Source organism: Molothrus aeneus, chromosome 27 (genome assembly GCF_037042795.1).
Source record: "Molothrus aeneus isolate 106 chromosome 27, BPBGC_Maene_1.0, whole genome shotgun sequence".
Lineage (NCBI taxonomy): Eukaryota > Metazoa > Chordata > Aves > Passeriformes > Icteridae > Molothrus > Molothrus aeneus.
Genome location: NC_089672.1, coordinates 3,989,740 through 4,002,075, shown reverse-complemented (window position 1 = coordinate 4,002,075; position 12,336 = coordinate 3,989,740). Strand labels below are relative to the sequence as shown.

The following is a 12,336-nucleotide window of genomic DNA, read 5'->3' as shown; positions in this document are numbered from 1 at the left end:
GTGCCACCAAATCGGGAAAGTGCCACCAAAATCAGGAAAGTGCCACCAAATCACATCAGGAAAGTGCCACCAAATCGGGAAAGTGCCACCAAATCACATCAGGAAACTGCCACCAAAATCAGCTTTTTCCAAGGGGCAGTGTCCAGCTCTAATGGGACAGGGACAGCCACAATTCCCAGTGAGGAAACTGCCACCAAAATCAGGAAACTGCCACCAAAATCAGGAAACTGCCACCAAAATCAGGAAAGTGCCATCAAAATCAGCTTTTTCCAAGGAGCAGACTGTCCAGCTCTAATGGGACAGGGACAGCCACGATCCCCTCCCAGTGAGGAAACTGCCACCAAATTCAGGAAACTGCCACCAAAATCAGCTTTTTCCAAGGGACAGAATGTCCAGCTCTAATGGGACAGGGACAGTCACAATTCCCAGTGAGGAAACTGCCATAAAAATCAGGAAACTGCCATAAAAATCAGGAAATTGCCACCAAAATCAGCTTTTTGTAAGGGACAGTGTCCAGCTCTAATGGGGCAGGGACAGTCGCGATCCCCTACCAGCCATTAAATCAGGAAACTGCCACCAAATCAAATCAGGGATCTGCTACCAAATCAGGAAACTGCCACAAAAATCAGGAAAGTGCCACCAAATTCAGGAAAGTGCCACCAAAATCAGCTTTTTCCAAGTGGCAGAGTGTCCAGCTCTAATGGGACAGGGACAGTCATGATTCCCAGTGAGGAAACTGCCACCAAATCAGGAAACTGCCACAAAAATCAGGAAAGTGCCACCAAAATCAGCTTTTTCCAAGGGACAGAATGTCCAGCTCTAATGGGACAGGGACAGTCACAATTCCCAGTGAGGAAACTGCCATAAAAATCAGGAAACTGCCACAAAAATCAGGAAATTGCCACCAAAATCAGCTTTTTGTAAGGGACAGTGTCCAGCTCTAATGGGGCAGGGACAGTCGCGATCCCCTACCAGCCATTAAATCAGGAAACTGCCACCAAATCAAATCAGGGAGCTGCTACCAAATCAGGAAACTGCCACAAAAATCAGGAAAGTGCCACCAAATTCAGGAAAGTGCCACCAAAATCAGCTTTTTCCAAGGGGCAGAGTGTCCAGCTCTAATGGGACAGGGACAGTCATGATTCCCAGTGAGGAAACTGCCACCAAATCAGGACACTGCCACCAAAATCAGCTTTTTCCAAGTGGCAGAGTGTCCAGCTCTAATGGGACAGGGACAGTCAACGATTCCCAGTGAGGAAACTGCCACAAAACCCAGGAAACTGCCACCAAATCAAATCGGGAAACTGCCACCAAATTCAAGAAAGTGCCACCAAAATCAGCTTTTTCCAAGGGGCAGTGTCCAGTTCCTCTGGAGCCAGGGGCAGGGATGAGAACCGGGGTTCCTCGTTAGGCTAACGAGCTCCAGGGGCTGATGAGAGCCGGGGCAGGGGATGAGCGGGGACAGAGCTCCGTGTCCCTTGTCACACAGCTCCCTGCTCTGCTGCCACTCCACCCCCAGCTCCGGGTGCATCCATTCCCTCCGGGGCTTTCTAAACACAGCCAGGGATGAGATGGGAGCAGCAGGAAAACGGGGATGGGCACCAAAGCCGTGTCAGGCATGGCAGCGCCCCCAGCAGCCACACAAAAGAGCCATTTCCATTTTTCCATTCGTGTCACAGCCACAGATGGCAGGAGGGAACCTCTGGGACAATCGGCTCCCTTTAACCCTATTGATCCAGCTTTTTTTGGGGGTGTTTTTCCCATTTTTTCCTCCCCCCCAAAAGAACGGGATAAATGGTGGCTACAGAATCATAAATTCCCATGAATTTGTTTTCTGAGGTGTTTTTGGGGGTATTTTTCCCATTTTTCCCCCTCAAAAGAATGGGATAAATGGTGGCTACAGAATCATAAATTCCAATAAATTTGTTTTATGGGGGTTTTTGAGGGTGTTTTTCCCATTTCCCCCCCACCAGAAGAACAGGATAAATGGTGGCTACAGAGTCACAAATTCCCATGAATTTGTTTTATGGGGAGTTTTTGGGTTTTGGGGGTATTTTTCCACTTTTCCCCCCAAAAAGAAGGGGATAAATGGTGGCTACAGAGTCACAAATTCCCATGAATTTGTTTTATGGGGAGTTTTTGGGGGTTTTTTTCCCCCTGAAAAAAGGGGATAAATGGTGGCTACAGAGTCATAAATTCCCATGAATTTGTTTTCTGGGGTGTTTTTGGGGGTATTTTTCCCATTTTTCCCCCTCAAAAGAAGGGGATAAATGGTGGCTACAGAGTCACAAATCGCCATGAATTTGTTTTATGGTCATGGAGCTGAGCTGGGAGCTGAAGCCTGGAGGATCTGCTCAGCTGCCTGTGGATATCCCACATGGCAGGGAGACCAAGACCTGTGGAACCTCCCGGGGATGGAGGCCTGAGCCCAGCCCTGAGAAGCTGAAGAAAACCCAGCAATCGCCTAAAAGGCCTCGAGTTTGGCAGGATTAACACTGAGCTGCTGACTCCTGGGGTCTGTCACACACCACATTTCCCCATTGGACACATCCAGGGCAGCGCCACAAGAAGCTCACAGAGCTGGAGAGTGCCAGTTTTCCCCCTTCCCCCCCAAAAAAAACCCTATTTAGCCACAAAAACTTCCTCCAAGCAGCAGCAGAGGTATCTCAGAGCAGACACAGCTCCAGTCCAGCCCGTTTGGCGTTGGTTTAAGGCCACACCTGATGGCCACAGGACGGAGGCAAAGCTCAGATTTGTACCCACAGCTCCAATCGCTGCTTCCCTGCACTTCCCCAACTCCTAAAGGACGCCCGGCTTCCCATTCCACACCTCCAACTGGAAGTGAGGAGCAGGAGACAGATTTCTCTCTCTCTCTCTCTCTCTCTCCCTTTGTCTGCGGCACCCACTTACCTCCTCTACACCTCAATAACACAAAACCCAGATCCTGCAGCCACCCCTCCTTTATGTAACCCACACAATTCCCGAATCCTGCCCGGATCAGGCGGGATGCCACCGCTGTCCTGAGCTCCTCGCCACTCCAACCCACCCTCAACTCGCCGGCGGGAAACAAACAAGTAAATGATGCGATGGTGGATATTTCTGCCGAGCTCCCCAACCTCCTTTTTCACCCCAAAACCTTCGGCTGGTTCACCATGAAGTCACCCAACTTCCCAAGCAGCTGGCGCTGAGCCATGCCCCTCATCGATTCCCACTGTCCCTTGGCACCTCACCCACCCAAAGATGCCCCTCACCATCCCCACAATTCCTTCATCCAAAACCCTGGAGATCTCCCAAAAATCCACCACGGCCCGTCTGGGCGCCCCCCAAACACCCCCACGTCATCTCCTCGCCCTGAGCCTGGTGCCAAAATCCCACCCAGTGCTGTGACCCCCATGAAGACCCTCTGGGGGTCCCTCCGCGCCTCTCATGCCAACCCCCCTCGCCCTGTGCCAGGCTCCAGGACCCCCAAAGCCCCCCAGGACCCCCAAATCCCCCCCCGGCCTTGCCCCGGGGATCTCTCGTCCCACCCCGCTCCCCCCGAGCCCCCCGGTACCCGGAGCCCCCTCCCCATCCCCAGGGCCCCTCCACCTCCCCAGGGTCCCCCACACCCCCAGCCCGCCCTGAGCCCCCGTCCAGCCCTGCCCGGGCCCCGACACCCCACAGCCTGCTCAGAGCCTCCCCCGTCCTCCCCGGGCCGGCCGCCCGCCTTTCCCCGCCCAGACCCCCGGAGACCCCCGGAGCCTCCCCGGCCCAGCCCCGCCGCCCCCCCCGGGCGGACAGGGGCCCCGGGCAGGGCCGCGCCGAGGCGGGAGCTCCGCCAAGCCGCGGCCTGGGGCAGCCGGGCGTTCCCCCCCGCTGTCCCCGGCCGTCCCGCCCCGTTCCCGGCGGCTCCTCACCGGTACCGGCGGGAGCGGGCGCGGCGGGCGCGGAGCGGAGCCGCCGCCTCAGACACCGCGCGGCGCAACGCACCCTGCTGGCCCGCGGGCGGCGCCGGCCCCGCCCCGCGCGCCTGACGGACAGCACCGCCAGCCAATGGAAGTCCGAGGAGCGCGGCGCGCGGGGGGAGGGCCGGCCGGGAGGCGGGGCTTGGCGCGGCCGCCAAGTTCGGTTGCGGCGGCGGCGGCGCGGAGGGAGGCCGGGGAGGGGGCGGGGCCGGCGGAGGAGCGGCGGGAGGAGGGGCCAATCAGCGCGCTGAACTGGAAATGGGGCGTGGCTACATAAGTATCTCATTAATATTAATAAGGTGGGACGGGCACGTGGCGGCCGGGGCGCGAAGCACCGGGAGGGGACACCCCGGGACCCCCGGGCATCCCCCGGTGCGTGGCGCCCCCGGTGCCCCCAAGGCCTCCCCGGGATCCCCCGGTCTGTGCTCCTCCACAGCCCTCGGTGCAGCCGGACCGGACCCGTCTGTGACCCCGCTGCGAGGCTTGGGGTCCCCAAATCCCCCAGACCGTCCCCGGGCACTGCCGCGCTCTGCCCAGCCCTGCGTACCGGGGGTCGCGGCCTCGCTCTGCTCCCACCTTGGGGAGCTGCTGCCCCCGGGGACGGAGGGGAAAATCCGTGGGGATGAATCAGCGGCGGGCAGGAGTCACGCTGGTGGCGCGGGGGGAGCAGAAATCACGCCCTGAATCGAGGCTTTGATTCCCCCCCTGCCACAGGCACCGGGCGAGCGCGGCCAGCGGGTCCCGGTGGTGCCTGGTCCCGGAGTTCCCTCGGGAGTCACCGTGGGGGGACACAGCCACGTCCCCAGCGCTTCCCAGCGCATCCCAGTCTGCGCTGGCCCGCGGCACGGCCGCACCAGTACGCACCAGTTGCAGCTGCGATCCCAGCAGGAATTGAGGTGGGGAAATGCCGAGCCCGGGCTGTCCCCACCTCGGCGGCTGCGCTGGAATCGGGCTGAAAACTCCATAATCCTGTTAGTGGGAAGAAGGCTGATTTTCCCCCTAATCCAGTTTGCTCCCGTATGTCCCGGCCCGCCGAGCCCTAATCAGCTTTCCCTGCAGATGAGCACTCCCGAGTGCCGGGGCCGCGGTGTCCCCCCGGTGGGGGACACAAGGGACAATATTCCAGTGCGAGACACGATGCCAGGAGCTGGTTTGGGTCCCAAAATCTGCATTTGTGAAATTGATGGCCGCTGGCGGGAACCGGCTGCACCGCGGCTCATCCCGGGGCTCATCCCGTTAATTAACGCTCGGGAGCTGCTTTGTTTAACGCCTGGACTCGGGGGAGGCTCCGGGCGCCCGGCGAGGATCCTCCCTCCCGGTGCTGCGCTGATTTTTGGGGGATCAGGATGGGGTTTGGGGGGGCTGCAGGGACCCAGCGCTTCCCTGGCAGCATCCCGAGGGACACCCGGGGCTGCAGCAGGACCGGGACCGGAGCGTCCCCTGCCACGGCGGGCACAGGTCCCCATTAGGTGGGGGGAAGTGGGAGGGGACAGAGGGGGCAGAGGTGGAGAGGGGGAGAGCCGGAGGAAATTTTCTGCCCCCAAGGCGTTGTGGAGCCGCTGGAAGTGCTCTGAGTTTTGGTGTGATGGTGCCACCCCAAATACCTGAGAGTCCTGGGGATCCCAGCAGGTGGGGACTGGCACCAAGTGTCCCCATGCCCACGTGTGCCTGTCCCACTGTCCTGTCCTGGCACCCACAGAGAGCTCTGGATCCCTCCAGGCCACAGAAGGGACATGGGGACAGGAGCAGGGGCCATGGGCAATGCCAGGGAGCTGTGACATCCCTGAGGAGCTGACACTGTCCCCACGGAGCCCAGAGCAACCCAAGGATCTGTGACCATCCCACAGAGCTGTGGCTATTCCCACAAATCCATCACCATCCACATGGATCCACGACCATCCCTACTGATCCACGGCCATCCCTATGGATCCATCACCATCCACATGGATCCACAATGATCCCTATGGATCCATCACCATCCACATAGATCTACAACCATCCCTATGGATCCATAATCACCTGCATGGATCCACAACGATCCCTATGGATCCATCATCATCCCTACTGATCCACGACCATCCCTATGGATCCATCACCATCCCCATGGATCCATAACCATCCATGTGGATCTACAACCATCCATATGGATCCATCACTATCCATCCCTATGGATCCATGATCATCCATCTCTATGGATCCATGACCATCCCTATGGATCCACCACCATCCCCACAGATCCATGCCCATCCCCATGGATCAGTGTCATCCCCATGGATCAGTGCCATCCTCATGGATCCGTGCCCATCCCCACAGATCCGTGCCCATCCCCACAGATCTGTGCTATCCCCACGGATCCGTGCCCATCCCCACGGATCCGTGCCCTTGCCCAGTCCCCCGGTGCCCGCAGCAGCCCCGTTCCCCCCCGTTCCCCCCCGTTCCCCCCTCCCCGTTCCCGCTCCCGGAGCCCACGCGGCTCCCGCGCCCGGGGAGCAGCGCTGGTTTCCATGGCAACGGGCGTGATGACGCACGCGCCGCGTTCCCGCCCCCCCCCCCCCCGCGGTCACGGGCGGGGACAGCGACACGCGGGCACGCGCGCGCGTCACACGTGTCACACGCGTGTCGCACTCACGTCACGGGCGGGCACGCGCGGCACGAGCAAGGCACAGGGCACGCGCGTGTCACACGCACGGAACACGTGTCACATTCGTGTCACACACACAGAGGTGTGCCACTGTCACATTTGTGCCACACACACACCTGCGCCCTCCGTCACATTCGTGTCATACACACACCCGTGCATACATCACATTTGTGTCACACACACAGGTGTGCCCACTGTCACATTCGTGTCACACACACACACACCTGTGCACACATCACATTTGTGTCACACACACCTGTGCCCACTATCACATTTGTGTCACACACAGAGGTGTGCCCACTATCACATTTGTGTCACATACACAGAGGTGTGCCCACTATCATATTTGTGTCACATGCACACACACACCTGTGTACATGTCACAGTTGTGTCACACACACACACACATGTGCTGACTGTCCCATTTGTGTCACACACGTCACATTCGTGTCACACACACAGAGCTGTGCACACACGTCACATTTGTGCCCCACACACACACATGTCACATATGTCACACACGCCCACGGCCCTACACACACACCACATACGCCTCACACCTGCACACGCGTGTCTGTGGCCGTCCCACGGAGCCGTGGCTGTCCCCAAGGTGTGCACACACATCACACTCACCGTCACACTCACCTTGCCCCCCTTCCCGTGACCCCCCCGTGTCCTCCCGCCCCGGCCGGGGGCGGCTCCGGGGGACGCGGGAGCGTTTCTCGTCTCTTTATTGAAGGAAGACTATTTCTAGAATAAAGGCTACATCGTCACCTTGTCCCCTGGGCGCTCGGATCCTCGTGTAAAAAGCCGGGGGGGTGCGGGGAGCTGGGGGGGGCTCGGCCTGCCCGGGGACACCCCCTCGGGGACACCCCCTCGGGGACACCCCGGTGGTGGCGGCGGGGGGAGGAGCGGGGCCGGAGCGAGGGGACAAACCTCGAGGGGACGAGGGGCTGGTGACAGCGCGGGGACCCCGCTCCGGCCAGGGGGGAACAAGCAGGGCTGCGCCAGAGCTGGAGGGTGCCGAGGGTCCCTGGGGTCCCGGGGGTGCGGGGCCGGGCCACCCGCGGGGGACTCTGAGGACGGGGGGGCACCGATCCTTGCGGCATCGGTGGGGAGGGGGCAGCGGGGGGCGCGGTGGGCCCGGCCGGCTGTGGGGCCGGGGGTCTCCCGCCGGAGCTCACCAGGATTGTGCTGGGTCAGGACCTCCCGCGGACCCGATGCTTTGTGCTTGGGCTGGCGGCTCCGGCTGCGGCACCGGCTCGGGGCTGGGGGGGAGCACGGGGGGCCCGCGGCGCCGGGGTGGGGCTGGGGGGCGGGGGGGCCATGGGGCACCACGATGGGCCTGGGGGGCAAGGGGACCACGGTGCCGGGCTGGGGGCTCGGGGGGCTGCGGTGGCAGACGGGGCTGGGGGGCCCGTGGCACCTGGACAGGGCTGGGGGTTTGGGGAGGGGGTCATGGCACCAGGATGGGGCAGGGGGGCCGGGGGACACCGGTCAGGGGGACACGGGCACCGCGCAGGGGCTGCCCCCGCCCCGGGTCTCTGCCCGCAGGAGCAGAGCACTATGGCGTGGGGACGGGGGCCCGGGACGCGCGGGACTGTCCCCAAAGGGTGACAACCGCCATCCCCACGTGGCACCGTCCTTCCCTCCCGCGAGGACCGACGGGGGCCGGGCCCGGTGGCACCGGTTGTGCTGAGGGCGGGGGGTGTGGCCCGGGTGTCCCGGCGGCGAGTCCCCGCTCCTGCCGTGCCCGGGGGGTGGCCGCGTGTCCCTCACCTCGGCCCCGTCTTCACCCCCGGCCCCGGCGGCCCCGCACAGTCACAGTGATGGCACACGGAGGACGAGGGGACGGTCCCGCTGCGATGCCACTGCCACGTCCAGCCGTGGGGGGGAGGAGGGAGGGGGGGTATCCGGAGTGGGGAGGGGGCGCGGGCCAGTCCGGGGCTCTACATGATGCTGCACTTCCCCTTGATTTTGTCTGTCCTCTTCTGCTTGCTGGAGCGCTTCCCGTCGATGGTGAGGCTGACGTTCCTCCTCTTCTCCAGGTTCAGCAGCTCCTGGAAGAGCTCCTTGACGTTGTAGTTCATCTTGGCCGAGGTCTCCATGAAGGCGCATTTCCACTCCTTGGCCATGGCCTCCCCCTCCCTGCTCTCCACCTCGCGCTGCGTCTCGTCGCACTTGTTGCCCACCAGCATGATGGGGATGCTCTCCACGCTGCCCTTGATCTGCACGATCTGCTGGTAGATGGGCTTCAGCTCCTCCAGCGACTGCTTGCTGGTGACCGAGAAGACCAGGATGAAGGCATGGCCCTTGGAGATGGACAGGCGCTGCATGGCCGGGAACTGGTGGCTGCCGGTGGTGTCGGTGATCTGCAGCGTGCACACGCTCTTGTCGCAGCTGATCACCTGCCGGTAGGTGTCCTCGATGGTGGGGATGTAGGTGTCGCGGAAGGTCCCCTTGACGAAGCGCAGCACCAGCGAGCTCTTGCCCACGCCGCCGGCTCCGAACACCACCACGCGGTAATCGTTGCTCTGCTCCGGCATTTTGGCCCCGCGGTCGCTGCGGGGGCACAGGGAGGCATCACCCCCCGTTCCAGGCGTGGCCCCCCTGAGATGCAGCCCCGGTTGGGAGCTGGGCTTGCTGCCCTTGGGTCGCCCTTGCCGGCCGGCGCGGGGTGAGGCTGCCTTGGCTATTTTTACCGGCCGCCCGCCGTGGCCATATGGCCGAGCGTGGCCACCGGCACCGCAGCTGCTGCCGAGGCTGCTGGGGGGGCTCGCTGGGCAGGGACCCCCCCGCCAGCTCTGCAGGGGTCATAGTGGCACCTGGAGCGCCCAGCTGGGCTCTCTGGCCAGGTACAGAGGTGCCCTTTCACACATACAGGTTGTGCTGCTGGTGTCCTGTCACCCTGTCACTCCCTGCCACCCTGTCCCACGCTGTGCCATCCCTCTGCTCTGCTCCCCCCCCAGGGATGCATTGGGGAGTGCAGGAAAGGAGCGTGGCACAGCCGTGGGCTGCAGGTGGTGGGCAGTGGGTCTGAGCTCCCCTCATGCTGCCAAACCTCAGTGCCCACCCACAGGGGACACCTGGAACTGGGCAAGGTCCCCAGTGCCCCCCAGTGAGGCAGTGCTGGGGTGTGAAACGAGGTGGCACAAAGGGTCGTGTGTGCAGGGCCCTGCTCCGGTTCCCCCAGTGCAGCACAGGGGTGGCAGCACCAGCTCTGTTCCACGAGGGTCCCCAGGGTGTGTGGGACCCTCACAGAGCCTTGGGGACATTAAACCCACCATGGGACAGGGTTTCCAAAGGTGCCCAGCCACAGGATGAGTGGGAAGGAGGGGAGGGAAGGGGGCTGAGCACTGCTTAAGGACTGTGCCCAGTCAGCTCCACTCCTGCCAGCCCAGTTCAGGGAAGGGGGACAGCAAAGCGCCCCAGACAGCCCCGTACTGGTGTCTGCCCTGGGCACGGCAGCTCCTGCATCCCTGAGCATCTCCAGGGGAAGCAGCCCCTTCCCACAGCCACCCCATCCCCGTCTCAGGGTACCGGGGGGCCTGGACCCCACAAAACAGCCCCAAACCCCTGGCATGTCCCCAGACACCAGAGCCAGGAGAGGCTGGGAGCTGGAGGAGCCAAGGAGCTCATCCCACCGTGGGCTCCTTGGATCCCAGCACACTGGGAGCGTCACCATCACCCGGGGGCTGGGGCTGCAGCGGGGGCCGGGGCTGAGCTGGCGCATGGGAACGTCCAACCCCGGCCAGGGCTGGCAGTGCTCCCACCCTGTCCCACCAGTCCCATCCCACCTGTCTCACCTGCCTGTCCCACCTGTCCCATCCCACTTGTTCCATCTGTCCATCCCACCTGTCCACAGCACAGCCGAAAGTGCCCCTGAACTCCCAGCCCTGCCATGGGGCGCTGGGCTGGACAGACCCTCACGGAACAGGGGGGGCTCTTTGGGGTGACCCCACGGCCTGTGCCCAGCAGCACCCCGATCCCAACAGTCCCTGGTGCCCGAGGGTCCGGAGCACGGCCCCCCCTCTGCTCGTGGGCAGGGACCACCCGGGGCTGATCCTGCCGGGGGGCTCTGCACCCCCCAGAGCCCCCCAGCACCCTCCCATCGGGGCCCCCAGCACTGGGGGTGACACTGGTGGGGACCTGGGGGTCAGGATGGAGGGCAGGGCAGGGGTGAGGGAGCAGGGGAGGGATGGGGAGCAGGGCAAGGGCAGGGTGGAGATGGAGAGGCAGGGAAGGGCAGGATGGAGGGATGAAGGGGCAGGAGAAGGGGCTGGATGGAGGTCGGAGGAGCAGAGGAAGAGCGGGGGGGACGAGCATCCCGCTCAGGATGGAGATGGAGAGGCAGGGGAAGAGCAGGACACAGACGGAGAGGCAGAAGGGGCTGGATGGAGGGGCAGGATGGAGATGGAGGAGCGGGAGAAGGGGCGGGAGGGACGAGCATCCCGCTCAGGATGGAGATGGAGCGGCAGCAGGAGGGCACGGACAGATGGCGGGGCAGGGTCGCGGGTCCCCCCGCGCCGCTCCCCGCCCTCGCCGGCAGCACCCCCGGTCCCCGCGCCGGCCGCGCTCCCCCGGCCCCCGCCGCGCCGGTCGCATTGCGGTGCCCGCCGCCTCACCGTGTCCTGCCCGGGATCCGCCCTTGGCTGCGGGCGGCGCGGCGGCCTCAGCGCATGGCCCGGCCCGGGGCGGCCCCGGCGCGGCGGCTCCGCTCCGCCCGGCGCGGCTCGGTGCGGCGGGGCTCGGCGGGGCTCGGCGGGGCTGCGGCCGGTGCGGCGGGGCCGGCTCGGCTGGGCGGGCTCGGCTCGGCTCGGCTCGGCTCGGTGCGGCCGCCGCAGAGCCGATCCCGCCCCGCCGCCGGCCCCGCCCGCCGCGCCCGCCCCGCCCGGGGCCCCGGACCCCCGGGCCCGGCCCCGAGCGGCTCCGGGACCCGGCAGCGGCGGGACGGGGACACACGGACAGGGATGGGGACAGACGGATAGGGATGCACGAGAATGGGGGCACACGGGCAGCGATGGAGATGCACGGGATGGAAACACGGGGACAGGGACAGACAGGAACGGGATGGGGACACACGGAGAAGAGACTCAAACAGGGATGGGGACAGGGACACATGGATGGGAACACATGGAGAGAGAGATGGGGACACATGGGGGTGAGAGTGGACAGCCAGGCAAGACACAGGATGGGGACACATGGACAGGGACACACGGACAGGGACACTTGGGGATGAGGACACATGGACAGGGACCCCACACAGACACCTGCACAGGTGGGGACATGAATCCACATGAGGAGGGACAGTCAAGGGACTCATGGATGGGGACGGAGCCTCGCAGGTGGTGACAGGGGACACAGGGACAGGACAGACGGACACCAACCAGCCAGGCAGGGCACAGGTGGCACAGGGTGCTGTGAGCCCCCATGGCAGTTGGGGGTGGCCTGGGCAGCCATGCTGGGCTCTGGGGACACAGAGGCCATGGTGCCACCCCAGCACAGGACCGGGAGCTTGTGCACACACCGCAGGGCCTTTGTCACCAACTGGTGTCACCTGCTCATGGCAGAGCCCCAGAACCCCAGAGAGGCCCTTGAGGGGACACACTGGGGACCCTGGTGGGGCTGTGGGACACTCAAGCGCTGGCTGAGCCCCCTCTAGTGCCTGAGTGGGACCAGAAGAGCCCCAGGGTGACCATCCCCAGCTCTGTGTCCCACCACTGGCACTGGGCACTGGAGGTGACTGGTGAC

The 12,336-nt window shown here is 63.6% G+C and overlaps 3 protein-coding genes across 3 annotated transcripts in view; all 3 read right to left on the bottom strand.

The window, feature by feature from the left end:
- GNG7 (G protein subunit gamma 7) overlaps nucleotides 1-3,995 on the bottom strand; it is a 45,625-nt gene extending 41,630 nt beyond the window's left edge. Inside the window, exon 1 of the mRNA XM_066566508.1 lies at nucleotides 3,897-3,995. The gene's annotated coding sequence lies outside the window, so the exon portion shown is untranslated. The remainder of the gene's footprint in view (nucleotides 1-3,896) is intronic.
- A 3,352-nt stretch (nucleotides 3,996-7,347) lies between these two features.
- LOC136567118 (proline-rich protein HaeIII subfamily 1-like) lies at nucleotides 7,348-8,212 on the bottom strand. Its single transcript, XM_066566625.1, has 2 exons — nucleotides 8,151-8,212; nucleotides 7,348-7,975 (listed from the first exon to the last, which is right to left on the bottom strand). Exons 1-2 carry the CDS (start codon nucleotides 8,210-8,212, stop codon nucleotides 7,348-7,350), a joined length of 690 nt encoding a protein of 229 aa, XP_066422722.1.
- On the bottom strand, nucleotides 7,998-11,321 carry DIRAS1 (DIRAS family GTPase 1). The gene is made up of 2 exons (XM_066566486.1): nucleotides 11,211-11,321; nucleotides 7,998-9,147 (listed from the first exon to the last, which is right to left on the bottom strand). Exon 2 carries the CDS (start codon nucleotides 9,129-9,131, stop codon nucleotides 8,535-8,537), a length of 597 nt encoding a protein of 198 aa, XP_066422583.1. The 5' UTR covers nucleotides 9,132-9,147; nucleotides 11,211-11,321; the 3' UTR covers nucleotides 7,998-8,534.
- Nucleotides 11,322-12,336: the final 1,015 nt, after the last annotated feature.

What these genes read in the sequence shown, in the direction of transcription:
- LOC136567118 (XM_066566625.1), bottom strand. Translation starts at nt 8,212, where the DNA reads ATGGCGGTTGTCACCCTTTGGGGACAGTCCCGCGCGTCCCGGGCCCCC. An exon ending in GCCCCCGTCCCCACGCCATA is followed by an intron (nt 7,976 to 8,150) that starts GTGCTCTGCTCC and finishes CTGCCACCGCAG; the next exon opens with CCCCCCGAGCCCCCAGCCCG.
- DIRAS1 (XM_066566486.1), bottom strand. Translation starts at nt 9,131, where the DNA reads ATGCCGGAGCAGAGCAACGATTACCGCGTGGTGGTGTTCGGAGCCGGC.